General features: G+C 36.1%; 2 protein-coding genes across 4 annotated transcripts; both read left to right on the plus strand.

Moving 5' to 3' along the window:
- Positions 1-1,718: 1,718 nt before the first annotated feature.
- Positions 1,719-8,231, plus strand: LOC107859682 (protein SUPPRESSOR OF FRI 4). The gene is made up of 7 exons (XM_016704766.2): positions 1,719-2,083; positions 2,965-3,065; positions 3,854-3,965; positions 5,807-6,198; positions 6,873-7,027; positions 7,109-7,162; positions 7,849-8,231. Exons 1-7 carry the CDS (start codon positions 1,887-1,889, stop codon positions 7,918-7,920), a joined length of 1,083 nt encoding a protein of 360 aa, XP_016560252.1. The 5' UTR covers positions 1,719-1,886; the 3' UTR covers positions 7,921-8,231.
- A 1,365-nt stretch (positions 8,232-9,596) lies between these two features.
- LOC107859683 (transcription factor TFIIIB component B'') lies at positions 9,597-19,130 on the plus strand. 3 transcript variants are annotated; one of them, XM_047407117.1, is made up of 15 exons: positions 9,597-9,851; positions 12,669-12,730; positions 12,820-12,981; positions 13,085-13,242; positions 13,318-13,381; positions 13,668-13,870; positions 13,972-14,029; positions 14,109-14,446; positions 14,564-14,954; positions 15,034-15,134; positions 15,245-15,288; positions 16,287-16,473; positions 17,166-17,310; positions 18,418-18,548; positions 18,710-19,130. In XM_047407117.1, the coding sequence occupies exons 2-15, from the start codon at positions 12,685-12,687 to the stop codon at positions 18,890-18,892; spliced, it is 2,211 nt and encodes a 736-aa protein (XP_047263073.1). In that variant the 5' UTR covers positions 9,597-9,851; positions 12,669-12,684; the 3' UTR covers positions 18,893-19,130. The 3 variants fall into 3 exon arrangements, with proteins under 3 accessions (XP_047263073.1, XP_047263074.1, XP_047263075.1); XM_047407118.1 differs by having other exon boundaries at positions 13,689-13,870; XM_047407119.1 differs by lacking the exons at positions 13,318-13,381; positions 13,668-13,870.
- The last annotated feature ends 261 nt before the right edge of the window (positions 19,131-19,391 follow it).

The raw sequence follows: 19,391 nt of genomic DNA on the forward strand, positions 1-19,391 counted from the left end.
CTTTCACTTTGACATCTCAAGTGGATAATGTTCATTTTAGACACCTCAACCAGCTATTAACTATGCTATTTTGACACTTTTTTTACAGTCAGCTAAAATTATAAAGAGTGTAATACACATGCTGCTAACATGACATACAACCAATTAAAAAATAACACATGACACTTTTTGTATAAAATAATAATTTTAAATAAATTATAATTAAAAAATCTATTTTTAACTAATTAACTTAAAAAAAATAATAAATAAATACCCCCCTTATCATCTTCTTCAAACCCCCCCCAATCATCATCTTCTTCCCCATCACCCCCCCCCCCCCCCCTTCCAAATCATCTTTTCCAAAACATCCCCCCCCCCCCCCCCCCCCCCCACACACACAAAATCACCCTTTTCCAAACACCCAGCGCGCTATCCCCGATTATCTTCTCCAAAACACCCTTGCAACCCCACTCCCACCTTCAAATCTTTTTCTTCAAAACACACATCAATAACGGTTGAATTTAACAAATTTATTCTCACCAATTTAATTTAATTTTATCAATTTTTAAGTTGATAAATGGAAGCAATTTTTAAAATAGGTAAAAAAAAGAAGTTGATAAATGGAAATGGTGTAAATGGCGATTCTTATGGAGATGCCATTTTAAATGGGCAAAAAAAGAAGTTGATAAATTTTAAATGGAGAAAATGATAAATTTTCTAAATGGGCAAAAAGAGAAGTTGATAAATGGCGGTTCTTTTAGCTGATTGTAATTTTATTTAAAAAAAAATTCTAATAAAAAAAGAAGTTGATAAATGGGCAAAATTGATGTTTAAGAAATAAAGGAAAGAGTATAAAAAAATGAAAGCAATTAAATATTATTATTATAACCAAGTTGGACGTCATATCGGATAAAAAACAGTAATCACGCGCCTAAATGAGTGAAAAACACGCGAGCTGACACCTATACAAAAAGTGTCAAAATGACATACTCGTATACTGGTTGAGGTGTCAAAAATGAACAACATTCACTCGAGGTGCTAAAGTGAAATATTATGTCAAGTTTAGGGGGCTGTCGATGGGTTTGACCAATACTAAAATGACTATATTTGCATCATTTTTCTTTATAATTTTTTTGTGATAGTCTTTGTTTGAGATAACTATTTAGTAAATAATATCTACATTGTTAATATTTAGAATCTAAATTTAAATTTAAATTTTTATAAAATAATATTTATTTAAAAAGTGAGTTGACCCGTTGAGGCCGACTGGCGTGTTGGACTTGCTATTTCATGTAATGGGCCAGTATGATCCGACCTGTCAAATTCAAAGCCCGATTGAAATTTCACTATAGTTAATGCTTTCATTTTCGTATTTATTTTTTCAAACTACTTGTAGATGCGTTACTTGAGCCAAAGATAGATCGACGACAACTTTTTTATCTCTCTTCAAACAACACTTATGGAATTCATCTGATACACTTCAGTATTTGGTGCAAGTGCATTCAATCGAGTCCCGAGTATGGATGCATCACAGGTGAAACATATTTTTTCTTTAGATAAATTTTATGCGTTACAAATTCAATTCAATCGAGCTTTAATACAGGTACAAACTAAAGGATTAAAAAAAAAAATGCATTCAATTGCTTGTTTTTTCATTATTCTAATCTAATTTTCTAAAGAAAATGTATAAGCTAATTTTTTTTTTTTTTTTTAAAAATATATATATAAGTAGCCAGCTCTATTAGGAATTGGCTCCCTCCCTTTTTCTCCTGAAACCCTAACTCTCCAAAAGAGAGAGACAGAAAAAAACCCGTGTTCAATCCCCAAATCGATTTCGGAACCCTAGCGGATCGATTTCGGAACCCTAGCATTAATTTCTTCCGATTTGGTTGATTTGGTAGGGAGAAATGGGGAAGAAGAAGAAGAGATCGTCGTCGGATAAAGTATGGTGCTATTACTGTGACAGGGAGTTCGATGATGAGAAGATTTTGGTTCAACATCAAAAGGCTAAACACTTCAAATGCCATGTGTGTCATAAGAAGCTTTCTACTGCTGGTGGTATGGCCATTCATGTTCTTCAGGTTCACAAAGAAACCGTCAGCAAGTGCGTTTTTTCTCATAATTTTCTAGCTACATTTTTAACGTTGATGTATTTCTTGTGATTTAACAGTCTTTTGTTGGTGTTTTTGTGGAATATCTTTGTTCAATAGGGTACATTTTTGACAATAGAAGGTGTTAGAGGCTGGAATTATTCGTTAGGTGTCTGAATAAAAAGAAATTGGCTAATTAAGAGGCCGTCTTTGGGTTCTCTTGTTATGATATCCCTTGATCCATAAATGTCACTGGGGTTACTTGTTAATAAGATAATATTTTTTCGCCAGAAAAAGCATCATCTAAAGTAGGTGAGGTTTTTGGTTTGTAATGTAGGGCAACATCTCTCCGAAACTATACAGATATAATATGCACATGCTTGGAATATTTTCATTTTTATAGAATTTGCCTAATGGGAAGCTGCAGAAAGTGGTCATTTGTTCTGTCTCAGAAGTTAAATGTCATGATAGAAGAGTGTTCTGTAACCTGTTGATGCAACTAAAAGAATTGTGAATTATACTAATTTGGGTAGAACAAAACACGATGGAGGCAAGCTATGTGTATAGGTACCACGTCTAATTATTGAGTTTTGCAATAAAATGGGTCCCATGGAGCAGAATAGATGTTAGGGGTTCATATAGTGGACCTCAACTATTTTTAGATGGAGACCATTATCGTTGATGTTTTATATGGGTGCTTCTGAAGTTCAAAACAAGTTTGACCTTGTTTATTCGACCCATTTATGTCTGCAAAATTCCTAAAGCTTCTTGCCTGCTCCAGTTTCCAAGGAATTCTTTCAGGATGGAATCCAATATGCCGATAATGTTTCATGCTACACTTTTTTGTATTTTTTTGGCAATAAATGTATTAAGCTAGCATATTTGGCTGCTACAGGGTACCGAATGCCAAAGAAGGCAGAGAGTCAACAGATATTGAAGTATATGGAATGCAAGGAATCCCACCTGATGTCTTAGCAGCGCACTATGGAGAGGAAGGTATGAGCAGTATTGCGATGTGCTTAAATTTTGCCTGTTTGAAAGACGTGGAGGAGCCAATACGGTTTGCTGAATTGTAGCAAGAAGAGAAGTTACCTTTGCTTTTGTGTCTTTCTTGTTATACCATTGCACTGGTACTATTGAATTGCTATTCTCGTGGCAAATGTTTCCTCAACTTAGAGGGGGACCTATTATCTACCGATTTTCGAACCATGCGTCAACCCTCTTCACTGGCCCTTGGAGATTTCTTGATTTATCAAAAAAGAATATTTCCTTAGCTTGGTTTTACCAACTTAAATCAGGGTGTTGAAATTTGAAATAATGTTTTAGAAGTTCAGGAGTGCTTGTATCATCCATCCCACACAGATGCCCTCATACTCCCGTGGGGAAATCTGAAGATTGTATCTTAATATCTCTCTGCTGGTGGGTTTAAATCTCTGATTCATTATTGCCTCCTGGGTATCTCTACTTCCGTAGAACCCTGTATCATTCATAAATTGGAAGCTTGTTTTTAAGCTTTTGGAACCTTGCATCTTGCTTAACTAATAGCCGTTGATGTCTGAATTCTTTGCTTCCTGTCCATTGATTTTAGGTGTTTAAAACTTTTTGCCTTTTGTGTTATGAGTTTTTAGTGCTTCTTTTTATCTCGTATATGAGTTAACATGAGTTTATTGCCTTTTCAGCTTTCCGCAGATCCTTTCCTCTATTACTAATATGTCGTTTCTGGATTCTTGCTTTTATGATTACATAAAGCTAAATTTTCCCTGTTGGATTTTATTTTCCTGTAGATGATGAGATCCCAGCAAAAACTGCCAAAGTGGACATTCCATCATCCCAGTATCTTGGTGGTGCACTTCCAGGATATCCTCCTCGGCCAACTTTTGGCGCAGTACCACCACTGTATGTTTCCCCTGGAAATGTTTCTTATTCTTATAAGTTTTATGTTTCCTCATGCTTGAATACTTTATGATACACTTTCATTTTCATATGCTGTTGCATGAGTTTGCTTATTTTAAAAACCTTTCCTTTTGTGTGCTACATGCTAAATCTTTGGATATGGATGAGTTTTTTCTATTTGCCATAGAGATTTGGGATCCATGAGAATGCATGCCCGCATATAGGGGTGTGCAAAAAGCGAACCGACCGATAAACCGAACCAATAAAACTGTTATTGGTTTATTGTTATTGGGTTAACGTTTTTTAATGATTTTATAAAAAAAATTGTTGGGTTATTGGTTCGGTTCGTTTTTTCTCAATTTCTCTTTAATTTCTATAAATTAACAAACCTATTATTTCAATTATACGAACTCTTAATTTCTCCTAACAACATTTAGTTCAAACTTGAAGATTCTTGTAAATTAGAACACATCATGCAGGATTTTTGGTTACAACTAAGATTCAAATTTTTTTATGTTAGTTACTACTATTTCTATTTATAAGTATTTTCTTATCGGTTAAATCGAAAACCGAACCGATAAGGACTAAAAACCGATAAACCGATAAAAAATATGTTATTGGTTTAGCATATTTAAAAACTGAAAACCAATAAATCAAACTGATAATATATAAATCCGAACTGACCGATGTACACCCCTACCCGCATAAGATCCGGGACATGGTCTCTTCATTGTGTGCTTGAATTGTGGAGTCTGTTCATTTTATTTTTTCTACCAGGATATGTTCTCCTTGAATAACTTTTGTTTAAGATGAAATCTGTCATTCAGTTCAATTTATCACTATTATATTCTCCTTGAATAAGTATCTGTGGTCAAGTCAGAATAAATGCAGAGAAGCGTAGTATTTCTTGAAAAGAGGAAAACATTTTCAATTTTAACTAGTCAACGACACAAGCAATGTATACAGAAGAACAACACATCTAATTCTTTTAAGAAGGTAAATTAAAGAATCTTTTAATATGGAACCCGTCCTGAGCAAATGGATTAGCAAAAAACGAGAGGTGAGCTCTCTCTTTGAACTGAAGTTTAGTTCTTTCTATAGTTGACTTCTGATCTTTTTGAGGACTACAACTTGCTTTTGCTTATCATCCGGGGTGGGGGTGGGGGGGTTACATCTTGCTTTATTTCTCTATTCTAGGACTACCTACTGTTTCTTCCCCATGTTAGTAGTAGTATTATTTGGTCAACCAAGCAAAATAATGAAAATATGAGAAGGATTCAAGCTCATTATTATAGTATGATGCAAATATCTCAGTTCTGACTTTGTTATTGTGATGCTGTGGCATACCTAAATTTAGTCGAGATTTGGCCTATAAAGAATTTAACTGCTAGTTTTCAGGTGTTCAGCAGTTTGGCTTCCAGTATTGAGATATCTAGCATTCTGGCTTATAGTAATACAGAAAATTGTCTCCATTGTTGAGGAATAGGAGTAACAATCTGGAGATTCCATGTTTGAATTCTTGCTTCAACACTTAGTGTGAATCCATTTTATTGAGTCTTTGATGTTCAGGGCTACCGACTTACCGGTATGACAGCATCTATGCTTGTGGACCGTAATTAGCTACCGGGAGGATTAGTCAAAGAGCATGCAACTTGAAATAGTTTACACAGTCATTAAAAAAAAGATATTAGGGAAATTAGCGTTTGCATTTATATCTTTTCGTCAACTTTCTCTTCTACATTTTGTTGTTTTGACATGCTTTGAATTCTTGGCTGCTTTAGAATTTTAATCAGCAACTTTAATGGTATATAAAGTCTTACTTGGATCTGTCCTGTTTGGTGTAGTTATAATCCTGCTCTGCCTATGCCCCCAGCTGGTTGGCCAGTTCCACCTCGGCCTTGGTATCCACAGTATCCTCCTGGCTCGGTTCCACCTCCTGCTCCGATGAGTCTGCCGCAACAACCGTTATTTCCTGTGCAAAATGTTAGGCCTCCAATGCCAGCCACTGCTCCGCCAACACTTGTTGCTCCTCCAGGGATCCCAGCCCCACCTGTTCCAGTGTCTCAACCGTTGTTTCCTGTTGTTCCTAATAACAACAACCTTGCGCAAAGTTCGCCATTCTCACCGCCGCCGATGTCAATGAGTGTGCCATTGAGCTCTGCAGCTGAAGCAAAGAGCTTATTTGACCCAAACATGGGCAGCAATGCTCCTACCGCCATTGGCTATCAGACTTCAGGTATTCAAGGTCTTGAGTTGTAATGTCTTTATCTGTTTTGTTTAAGGCCCAACACTTTCAACATGGTTCCTGTTGGGAATTTACTTATTACTACCATTTCGTGTTGTGCCTTGAGATGGGATAAGCAGCTCTGTTCTGATTCTTTAGTGAGAAGTAGTATTCTTTGATTGTTTTGGAAAGGAACAAGGCATGCTTTGAGGGGTTGAGGCTGCTGGTACCTAGAGTTAAAAACAAATGCACCAAGAACCTGTATTTTTTGGTTTTATCGTAGTACTCTTGATAGGATAGATAAGTATTTGGATTTTTTGCACTTATTAGGGGAAAATATGTACTCCCTCCATCCCATTTCATGTGGCACCATTTGACTTGACACGGTGTTTAAGAAAAAAAGGAAGACTTGAAACTTTTCTGGCAGAAATGCAAGGTAAGACTGCGTACAATGCACCCTTATGGTGGGGCCCTTCCCCGGACCCTGTGCGTAGCGGGAGCTTTAGTGCATCGGATTGCCCTTTTTGGTCTAAAACAATCATTAGATATTTGTATCGCTCTAAATCATTTCATTATAGGTAAAAGGGGAATTTTAAAGTTAAATTGTTTCTAATTATAGTAAGGTAACATTCTTTTTGGAAAGCTATTTGATTCTTCATTTCTCATCCCATTTACTCTTTCTGCAGCCCCAGTACCAGTAAATTCACATTCTTATGCCTCTGGCCCAAATACTGGTGGACCCTCAATTGGTCCACCACCTGTTATTACAAACAAAGCTCCAGCTAATCAACTAGCAACGAATGAGGTCTACTTAGTTTGGGATGATGAGGCCATGTCCATGGTCAGTAGTGTTTGCATTTTCATTTAATTAATATCTATCGGTTAATTTGTGATACTGAGTGTTGATGTGAAATATTTGCAGGAGGAAAGAAGAATGTCCTTGCCAAAGTATCAGGTGCACGATGAGACTAGCCAGGTAAGTTATAATTACCTAATACTAGCATTTGTTGCTATGGATTTGGACTTGTGTTGTACATTTATCCAGATGGTTGGTGTTAGTTTCATATCTCGGATTCAGTTGTTTACTATTCTTTCATATTCATAAAGCAAATTTGTAAGTTTTTCCATTCTCCTTCATCTTCTTGGAAGTAGCTCGTACTCTTGGATGAGTAACTAATAATCGATCAATTTAGTGTATGATTCAACCCCATTAAATAATGGGCTTCTTTTATCTTCTTTTGGCCATTCTCCGGTTGGCAAGCAATCCCAACAATTTTGTGGTCATCAAAGATTCAAGTATGTATCTTTCTATATCTTTTGCTGGTAGTTAAGTAATGGCATTTCTGACTACTATGCTGCCATCTGCTCAAGGAATCTCAGCAGAGTGAATGTATTAGTTCTTGGAAATTTCCATGTTCTCTTTGAGCTTTACTTTGACCTTGAAAGAGTTGGCTTGCGTGTGCAAGCATAGACCCAACAGATGTTTGCAAATTACTATGATTGTTTATAGATATTTATGGTCGAACAGTGGTTCAAATTTGGCCCAGGTCAGAATCTATTGTCATTGAAGTAGGCTATGATTTTGACTCGTACATTGTGCTGATTAGCTAACCTTTTCACGCTTCAATCCTAAAATTTCCTGTCTGTGTTTTCTTCTTTCAGATGACCTCTATAGATGCGGCAATAGACAGAAGAATATCAGAAAGCAGACTTGCAGGGCGCATGGCTTTCTAGACCTGATCGTTTAGCTCTGGTTGGAAGGGTGCTCTCTCAGTCGTAGGAAATTGTTTAAACTTAACAAAATTCTACTTCAAAAAAGAAGTCTGCCTGTTCTGGATTCATAGGAGGTTTAGTTGTTGTATTCTTTAGGAACAAATATTTACGCCAGGCATTCATTTTACCTAGACATAGGAATATGGAAAATGTAGCAGATTGTCGTTGTGGGTTAGTGATACAGCCGTGTGGTTTATCTGGGGTATGTAACCTGTTGTGCAATTCGCTTTCAGGGCATATTCAATTTATTTGAGTAAATTTTTTCTGGATAATCATCTTTGAATACTGAGGACTTGGGCAAATTCCTCATATATCCTGAAGTGGTAGTGGGGGGAGTCAACCCCACGGCCCACGGTTCCCATATTTTGCAGAAAAAATAGAGGAATGAATGTATAGACTCAAAACCTGTGTCGGCTCAAGATTCCCAAGGCAGGTAGTGAGATAGACGATTTGCTGTAATGATTCTTCTCTTTTCAACTGTAGTGTAAAATGCCATTGATATGTGCGAGTTCGGTATGCCAATTTAAGGGAGTTGTGATCCTGTCCACAGAGACGCAGCTACATTTAAAGCTTATATGAGTTTGGTATCCTATTCCTTCTAAGTTGTAAGTTGTTGGGTTACGCATTCAACGAATGTTATAACAACAAAAACAGGGTTTAACCAAAATTTTAGGGTTTCGGCCAACTACATCTCAAATCATACAAATTTCTCTACTTTCAAATCTCACACGTTGGAGTATTTTTCTAATTTGCTTCTAAAAATGAGGAAATTTTAATTTGTGGCTTTTGATTCGAAACTGTGCACGTTTGATTCCTCAGGCAGTGCAATCTTTTCCCGAATTTGCGATAAGCTTTTCCCCTCTGACGCGAATGGAAGCTTGATGAAAAAAAAAAGAGAGATGAAAATGGCATATTACGATGTTATTTTAGGACTTTCAAATTAAAAAATATCTACAGAATTAATAAAATATAATTAAAAGGTGTGCTGGTAGGGTAAATAAATTAAATTATTAATCTCTTACATAACTAAAAAGAATAGATAAAAAGATTTGTTACAATTTACAAATCCAAATATTAATTCAAAAAAACAAATGTAATATCAAGGGAAGTGTTTTTTTTTTTTTTTTTTATTATCAAGGTAAACACGAGGGACATTATTTTTTTCTTTATAATAATGGTGGTGTTTGGATTAGTATTTTTTGCAATCCATTACAACTAACAACTTGTTTGGGCAAACTTCTAAAGTCAACTTATTTTAATTATTATTTGTTTAAAAGTGTTTTTTATGGTAAGAAGTTTTTGTGTCTAATCAATAAATTCAAAAGTATTTTTGAGCAATAATTAATATTTTTTCAAGCTTTTTAAAATTATTTTTCGTCCAAATGTACTTTTATTAAGAAGACTATTTTTTTTAACTTCTAAAAAACTGCTTCTTGTATTCTCCAAAAATACTTATTTTTCTCTAAAAAATGTAATCAAACAATTCACTTTTAAAAAATAAATATTTTTTTTTAAAAAATAAACACTAGTCAAAATACGTAAACTTGACCAAACAAGCAGTAAAAAAAATAAGTCAATCTTTTTTTTTTTTTGTGTATTCAGTAAGATTTGTACCCGCGACGTTAAGTTTCTTCGCACTCCACTTTGTTAACCATTGGCTCACACCTTATGCTCGTGAATGACTTTTACAACCGCCCAAGTTTTATTAGTTAACCTAATTTATAGATAATTTTCCCTCCGATTTCACTTTCCCCTGTTCCCTCTCCTCGGCCGGCGATTTCAGCCGGTTCATCATCTTTCTCACACACACTTGGACAAAGCCAAACCACCGACAGTCCGCCACCGTCGCCGCCGTTCCACCTCCTCCGCCATATCTCTCGCCACCAGTCACTGTAAGTTGATCGAGTTCTACCAATTGATTTTTACATTCATGTTACTATTAGGATTTCCCTGCAAAAATGTCTAGCTTTGTCTCAAAACTTCGACGACATTTTGATTTTTCTTGAGTTTGTAGAGTAAAGATTTTGTATGAATTTGTACATTCTGCTTACGGAGTTGTTTGACATGTGAATTATAATGCATTAATGATATCCAGAGTAAGGGAAAAGTAGAATTTTGGCATTATAGTTTCAGTAACTGTTAACTCAGATTTTTTTGATAGCCGTGGTGTGTGGGCCAACTTGTGCTCAGCTCGACTAATTCCACAGGTCCATGAGACAACTGTCACCTCTCACCACTCTGTCCGCCAAGGTTAGGACAGATGTGGGGAAATTACCTAGTGTTGTTTTGTTTTTGTTTTTGTTGGGATTTGAACGTGAGACTTTATGGTGTTCAACCACTTACATTGACAACTAGGCCACACCCTAGGGTGCAATAACTGTTTACCTAGTTTTGGGGATTTTTCTTGCACTTGAATAGGCTTCAATACAGATTTGGGATTTTTGTTCTTGAGTATCTTCATAAATTCGGGTGTCAAATAGGTGCTCCGTGTTGTTTAGTTATTATCCTACCTTCCGTCATGGCATGCGTTTACCTATCTTTCAACTTTTCAGTGCTGCAATCTTATATTGTTGAGCTTGAACTGTTATAGGGTCTATATTTGACATAGCATGACAAGCAATTTATTTTGTTCCTAGCCTTTTAAAAAATGATACAGCTGTTGTTTAAATATTATTGAAAAGAATTATACTTTGTTCTAGGCTGTCATTATCACTAACTTTTTCTGCTTGATTGGTTTGTTTATATAAACTGAGAAGGCGAATAACCAGAAGTGAAGTCCAAAATAAATCAAACCAATCAAATGTGTATGCTGTTTGGACCATGTAAATAGTAACATGTATAGATTTGAGTAGCTGGCGCTCGAACCTCCAAATCCTGGGCGCCTTTGCACATGCACAAAACACACACAGACGCAAATACAGAATGCCAATGGACATATCAGTTTTTGTATATTTATTGAAATTTTCTTGGAGAAAGAACCAAAATTTGGCGGAAATTTTTGAGAGAGGTCCCGAGATATAGACACCCAAAAGGCCCAAACTTCTTTCTTTTACTGTACTGATAAAAACTTTGAGGTGATTGACAATACTGGGTGCAGTTTTTATTTTATTTTGTTATCCATGAAAATTATTACGTTACTATGGATTAGGTGAAACCCATCTAGCTTTGTACATCTCATATTGCAGTTAGTAGTAATAATTTGATTTTTGTAAAGATTGCATTAGTTATTTTTCTCCTCATATTATCTAGTTATATCTCGGTGTTGGACTGTGTATTCATAGACCATTTATCGTGTATGTTAATATCCTCTAGTTGTATTTCGAGGGAGATTCACCGTAATGAGGTGCAAAGTGTTTCGTTCTTTGAGGAGGGGACAGGGGATTAGCTTTAGAGTAAGCATTCTTTTTCTGTGATTTAGATGATCTAGTTTTAGTTATCATTTTTGAACTTTACCTATGTTCTGAATTATTTATGATTTATGAACATTGTCCCCTTTGTTTTACTATGAGTTCTTTTTTTTTTGGTTCTTTTAAACTCTTTTTATGTTCTGGTTCAGTCTCGGCCTTGAAAATTGTATCTACGGACCATTGAAATTATGTGGCTTTGTTTATAATTCGGAACTTGAAATTCGGCTAAACACATACTGAAGTACTTAAAACTTGGTACGAGAATCTGCTTAGGTACCTCAATTTTCACATTTCCCATTTAGATACTCGAACTACATCCCAAACGTATCAACTCTCTCTCTCTCTCTCTCTTTCTTTTTTTCAACTTTTTTTAAAACCCAAGTGTCCTTTCTCTTCTCTTCTCCAATACATAAACCCTAGACTTTATTTTCTCCTAATTCAATCTGCACTCCCACTAAAGATGAGAAGCCATGTGGTTTATATCTTCTACTCTCTATTTTATCCATTTCTATACTGAAATTGCGAAGACAAGCTGGTCAGAGACCTTGTTCGTTCCTCACAAACGCGATTATCCGGATTTGGCTTTTTGTATGAATTGGAGAACTCCTATCCACCATCATCACACACTTCGAAGATTGGTGCGAAACCCAGATTTCAAATCCGTTGGCTAAATAATAAGTGGAATGAATTGCATTCGTGAATTTATGCTGAAATTCTTGATTAAAACATTGCTTTGTCACTTTGGGTTGAAGAAGTTTAGATGAGAATTTGAAGACCTCAAAGTTCATTTGAAGCTTCGTGCGAAAAAATTCCATCTCTTGCTGTCAATTGTTATAGAGCTTGACTTTGGAATTGAAATTGTTTGGCTTGAACTTGTGCGAACATCGAGATTACTGGCTGTTGGATGGACATTTTGATTCTTCAGCTTGATGTACAATCTCGAAATCAGAAAATTGTTTGGGCCCTGGAGTGGATTGGAGATTCCATTGAAGTCTATTTGAAATCTTCATCTGATTCAACGTAGGAACTTTTCACGTGCTTCTGTTTTATTGGCCACATTAGCTTGTGAACTACACAGCCCTTTTGCATTTGATTGCAATTGTGTTTTAAGTGACACTTGAGTTGTAGTTGGAGTGTCTAAATGGGAAAAGTAAAAGGAGAGGTACATAAGCAGATTTCCGTGCAAAATTTAAGTGTCCGCATATGTGGTTGGCCTTGAAATTTTACAAAAGAGATAATCACATGCTCTTTTAAACTCATTTTAGTGGTTACAATTTCTCTTATCATTTATGTTCTTTTCAGTGTTGACAGTAAGTTCATGGACCTTTTAGATGATATTTTTGCTGGTGGTGCTTCAAAGACTGGTAAGTGGGGAGAAAATGGGTTTTTTGGTCTGCGATGTTATTTATTCTTATTATTTCAAGCTTTTGCTTTGTATTGTTATTGGATGCAGTCAAGGCTGGCGGCAAGTTTCAACCCAAGGCGAAGCCTCGTCCATTGAAAAAAGGTCCAGCTGTTGCGTCCTCAGCTGTTTCTTTGACGTCAAAACCCACCGGTGATACTGTAGCAACTGATTCCTTTGAGGCTCTTAAGACTGCAAAGAATTCTCAAAATTGTTAGCTTCTTGCCTTTGTGTTATATTATTATTCTTACCTTTTCCGGAATATATTGTTGCTAGACTTCTTCAAGAATGGTTTTCTGTTGTTAAATGTAAGCAGGCTATGAACAAAACTATGTGTCAGCAGAACCTTCCTTGGAGCATCCTCTTAAGGCGGAAACTTTGGGTCCATCTGTTGGTTCAAGTCTAGATGCAAGTATGGTAATGACCGATACCAATGAAGATTGGAAATCTTGCTTTGAAAAATCTGAGGGAGAGGTGATAGTTTCTTATTCATATTTTGATCTCGTTAACAAACCTTTTATATCCTTATTAAAGTTCTTTAATTTTCAGAATGCAGACATATATATAGGTCTGGATTCGTTTGATGATTTACTTCCTCACTCAAGCGGCATAGGTTACAACCATTCCTCTTCTGTTCTCTTATTGCTGAATTTTCCTACATATTTCTGTCAATTGGAATCTCTTTGAGCCGACGGTCTTTCGGAAACAGCCTCTCTACCTCACATAGGTAGGGGTAAGATCACCCTACATTCTATCCGCCTCAGGCCCCACTTGTGGGATTAAACTGGGTATTTTGTTATATTGCTATCAATTGGATGCTGCAAATGAGTTCACTTCTTTTTGAATGATTGGCCTTTTAAAGATTAAGTTATTAAAACTTTGTGCTGCATATAATGCAGAGAGTTCTACTCCTGCTACAGATCCATCTGCTGTTCATGTTGCTGGTGCAGAGAAGCGACAAGAACAGTTTTTAGATCCAGCTTCTTCAGTTGACGATTCAGCTCCTAGTGCCTCCCATCTTCAATCTGATGAAGTTGCAGCAGCCCAAGATCCTTCAACTTTCCAAGGAAGTGTTCTTCCTGTTAGTGGAAGTTGTCAGATGGTCAAATTCATGCCTTTGCCTTCTTTTTACTCTGAGTAGAGAAGCATTGACATTTAAATTCCTTGTCACAGTGATGAAAACTCCAGCTTTGTCTTTTGCAGGAGATGGACCCCTATCCTTCCCTGGAATCTGATATCCTTGGGGTAACTACTATATCTGGTATGACTGAATTTTCAGGTTCCTGCACTTTTATGCTATTATATCCTGCACTTCTTTTAAATCACTAATCCTTATTCAGGGCAGAGTAGAAAATTCCAACCCAAGCCCAAGCTACGAGTGTACAGAGAGAGATATGATACAATCATTCCTGATTCAGATGTAGGCGAATCTGTGTCAAGTCAGCCAGATTCACACTACGTTCATTCTGAAATGGGTTTTGTGGATAATGGGAAGGAACATGAATTACCTGCTGCCGTTGTCCTTGATTCCTTAGCCAGAGGATTTGATAACAATATTATTACAGAATCTGCGCATGAATTTTCTGTGCATGAAGAATATGTTGTGGAGGCCTCTCTTCCGGATTCTGGCATCCCAGCAAAACACTCTGAGGCTACTGTTCAGATGCCTGAGGAACCTGTAAATCTACAACTTGTTTTTTCAAATTGTTTCAGTTATTTCTCTAATTTTTGCATTAGTTTGCCTTGTTGGAGTTCTTTGTTCCACTTCTTGACCCACTTGCAACTTTCTGTTTAGGTATCTCAGAGGCCAAAGACTAAAAAACAAAAAGTACGTGCATCTAATCTTTCTGCAATTAGCGAAGAGAACAGAGAGAGTAGATCATTAAGGAGTAGAAGAAAGTCTGTGAATGCAAATAGACTAGTAGATGAGTCCGAAGAAGTAATTGATGATGGGGAATATGTGCCTGAACATCCTAATGATTCTGTTACAAATGGGAATGATGATGATGATGTTCAGGTGGAAAATGACTCACAAGGGGAAACGACACTGAAGAGGTCCAAGAAAACAGTTACTAAGGAAGGAAAACGAGTTAGGAAGAGTAAAAAGACCGCCGAAGCATCTGATCAGGTAGCCAACAAGAAGCCTAAAAAGTTTTCTCATTCCACTCGTCAAAATAGGAGAACAGGTAAGCCTAGTGGGTATTGCTGACATCTGGCGTAATTATGGTAATGAACATTTTTAACCAGGAATATCCTTTTTTACAGTGGACAAAACTTTGCTTGAGGCTCCTGAGGATGAGATTGACTATTCAAAGGTGCCTATTAAGGATCTAATTTTATTAGCTGAGCACAAAGAGCGGTTGGCGGTGCGTTCTTCTTTATGTTCTCTTGTTTTTCATCGACCTTTAAAAAGAGGAAAATTAAAATGATTTTTTTTTGTGACACAGTCGTCCTTTATTCTTTTGTTTCCTTGCAGAAAAAAGATCCAGCAGCGTCACAGATACCTACTACAGATCAGAGGTATCAGAAGCTTATATACAATTAAATATACTAATCTGCATTTATCATTGCTTTATTTGTGAAAAAAAATACTAATCCATGTTTAACCATATGCTTAGGCATTTTTCATTTACTGCACAGTTTAAATAAATTTGTTCTTGTTGATAGTGAAAATGTAGGTGATGTGTATAGGTTATTATTGGCTCGATACATTCTAGTCTCCATTCAAAATGTCTGCTTCTCTCATATCAGATCCATTTCTAACTATCAAGAGCTGCACTGGTCTTTTTTATATTGCCTAAAGCAGATAATGTGTGTAGGTTATTTTGGCACTATACATTCTAGCCTCCTCACTATGTGGGAATAAACTGGGTTTGTTGTTGATACATTGTAGCCTCCATCCATAAGGTCTGCTTCTCTCATATCAGGTCCATATTCTAACTATTCGAGGGCACCACTTGTCTCTTTTATATTGTCTACAATCTCATTCTTTTCTTATAGAACTGTTCTAGCTTACTTGTCCAAGCACTTTTATCCGAATTATGTGTATATTCCTCCCTTATGTCCGTTTGCCTCTGCTATTCCTCTTTTTCTACGCCACATTGACCAAGTGCACCATCTTCTTCAACCCTAGCATCATGATTGTTCAAGAAATGGTGAAGTGGCATTTGCTAACTCTATTCAATCTTTTTTTTAACCCAGCCTGATGACCCGGATTGGCCCTGACACCATGGTTATTTAAAAAAATAAAATTATTTTGTTATATCTAATGTGAGAAAAAAATTATAAGGTAAATACTTTAATTTACTTTTTGCTACCTAAATTGTATTTCAGAAAGGTAAAATAATCAGGACAAGAGATCTTAGAAGTTCCATGCATGCTGTAATAGTTTTGTAATCAGTTGCTTTTGTTGTGTAATAGTTCACTTTTTACTTATGCTGGAGGTGTTGCTTGTATTTCCCCTCTGGGACCAGGTCCTTTTTTAAGTCGCAGTTTTTCCGTGATTTGTGCTTGTGCAGTGTTGGTGCTTCTTTGTCTAATTATGATGATGATGAGACCTATGCTGTAGATGAAGATGGGGAAGCTAATGATCATAATAAAAGCCCTAGGGGTGAAGATACTTCTGCCTACTTCAATTATCAGACTTACATGGACAAAACCCCCCGCACAAGGTGGTCAAAACAGGACACAGAACTTTTCTATGAGGTACACCCCTTTCTTTGTATCCTACTGATAGATGCACAAGTAAATAGGGAGATAAATGAAATTTGAATAGGAAAAATTAATTTTAGATAGGGAGAAGTAGCTTCCGATCCCTTAATTTTCTTTTGGTGCACCCATGTAGTTCCTGCTGTACAGGGGATTGGGTGGCTGTTGGAGAGGACCATATTTGTACGCCCCTCCTTTTTGGGTATGCCTCTTGTATGCGGCCATCATGGCCTTGTCATTATCAATGAAATCTTTTACTTAACCAAAACAAAAAGAACAAAGATTGAATTTGCTAAGTGGTGCGTAAAGGAGAACCTTTGAGGAACTGTATTAATATGGTCCAGACTTGTTCAAAGAAGGCGTGAACTTCCTTTAACTATTTAAAAAAAAGCTTGAGCCTTTTTATAAGATTATTATTCTTGAGCCTTTTTATAAGATTATTATTCTTTTAATAATCCCCTTTTTAAGATAATTGTTAACTTTTATGCAAAGAGTAGGGGAGCAGAAACTCAAATGTTACAATAAATCAGGTCTCGAAAAGATTGTTTAACTTTTGACTTAAAGGTGTCATGGAACCAAATAGAGCTAATGGATAAAGATGCTTGATGTGATTGAGCACAAACAGTTCTGTGATGCTTGTTCTCATTCCTTGGTTTGCTCTTTAAGGTTTATAACATACATGTCTTCAGGCTGTGCAGCAATTTGGGACAGACTTATCCCTGATACAACAACTTTTTCCTGGCCGGACACGTAGACAGCTAAAGCTAAAATACAAGAAAGAAGAGCGGAAAAATCCATTTATGCTTCATGATGCTCTAACAAATCGTTCCAAAGGTAAATTTTCATCAACTTTCTCTACTGCACTCACAAATGAATATTATTATTTCAGAGAAACCATCCAATTAAGAGAAATCTTTTATCAGCATGACAAACATGACTTCTGGGGTGGCTGAAACCATACATGCTAGCTTCTTGTTTTTGCCTATCAAGCCCCAAAATGAATTGGAACCTGACTTGTTAAAACAGGGGAAAAGGAGTTGGAGCGTGGATTCATATTCCTTAATTATTTCCTTTTCTTCTTTCATGAGTTTGTATTGTGATCCTCCAATTCTCCCTAGTTTTTGTTAGATTCTCCTGTCAAATGATGGCTAAGAAGAATCCTATTAGAGTATGCAAATTCTGAATGGTTTGAGTTCTCTCTTTTTGTTTTTTCAATATTTTTTCAACATGGTTTCTGCATTGTTGTATCTAGAATTAAAATTCTGTATCTGCTCATGGTGGGGCACTTTTCTTCTGTAGTTTCTTTGATACCAGTCTTGTATTTAATCTTGTTTGACCATAGAAGAGTATAAAATAACTGATATTGGGATAGTTTAGAAAATTCCATCTTTATTTAAGATGTATAAAAGGCCAGGTGCTGTACTATGCCGACTACAGGAAGATACAGGTTTTACATAGTTCCTACAATTGAGCTATTAGGATTGTTCACTTTGGACATACTATGAATGTATGTTTACGTTTGTCAGAAAAAGATGGTCTTGATATCCTGAAGATTCAGTTTCAGTAAATTGTTTACTTAATGCTACGACGATCACACTTAATTTTTGGTTTTCCTATATGTCTCTTGCGTGACCGGTCCACCATTAATGGGTTCCAGAATCTACTATCCTAGACTTTGCTTTCTGTTTCATTTGGAACAAATATTAAATTCTTTGATGATTTCACTTTTACCATATCCCTTGATCATTATATTGTAAAATGTCTAAAGGCTGGAACTTCGGATCAGGTCTGCACCACTTAAATTATCCTTCCATGTCATAAGACCTTCACAGATGGAAAAGGAACCATTGGCCTGAGGAAGAGAAAGGCTATTCCACTAAAATGTGCGATTCTTTTTTTAGTGTTCTGCTGAGGTCTTACATGAAAATATACTTGTTGCAGATCATTCCCACTTTGAACGGGTAATTGAGCAATTAAAGCAAATTGAAGCTGAGGAATTGCAGTATGCTGATAAAGATGAGTCAATTGGCTTGACAGGAGAGGAGGAAATGGAGGGGACTCAGGAGGTCAATGTATGGATTTGCTCTTACTTCTCATCAGTATTAACATACTGATGCACATGTCATTATCATAATTCTTGGTGTTATTAATCAGAGTTGCCCTCGAGAAATTGTTAATTTTTTTTCTTTCCAATTTCCTAATTCATCCATTTGCTGCTTATGATTTTGTACAGGAAGGAGAGGCAATGTCTGAAAAACAACATACGCAGGAGGAAGAAGCAATGCCTGAACATGTTGATGAAAAAGAAGTTGAAGCAGTGGGGCAAGATGTTCCAGGAATTGAGAGTCCAGTGAAGGAGGACTATGATAGTGAAGACGATTTCTTGAAATGGAGTCAGTATACGAGTGAAGTGTGAATGTTAACTTAGTTTCAGTATAAGGATCTTATCTCTTCTGTTTATTCCTTTTTGAACTCCTGCGAGTACTATGGTAGTTGAGAGAATCATGTCGAAGGAATATAGCAAAAGGCAAGTGTTCAATGTTATATGTGTTGACTATGTAAAGAAAGTTTGTCAAAATTATGTTGGTTGGCTTGATAGTGTAAAAATTCTTCATACCATTTGTTATTAGTATTCTCTCATTTTTACGAGCGAATGTGAGCTACTTTATTCTTTTTCGTTAGACAAATAGTACTGTGCAATATTTGTCTCAATTTATGTGATACAGAATTTAGATTATAAATCGTTTTGTTTTTATATGTTTTTAGATATTTTAAGCTATTGACTATTGTAATTTATATTATTTTTTATGTAATTTTTAAATAATATATGTTAGTAGTTTATTTGTCCAAATTTTCGTGGCATTGATAGTTAATTATATTTTAAAATTAATTTAAGTTTCTTTTCCTTCTATTTA

This window comes from Capsicum annuum, chromosome 2 (assembly GCF_002878395.1).
Source record: "Capsicum annuum cultivar UCD-10X-F1 chromosome 2, UCD10Xv1.1, whole genome shotgun sequence".
NCBI classification, from domain to species: domain Eukaryota; kingdom Viridiplantae; phylum Streptophyta; class Magnoliopsida; order Solanales; family Solanaceae; genus Capsicum; species Capsicum annuum.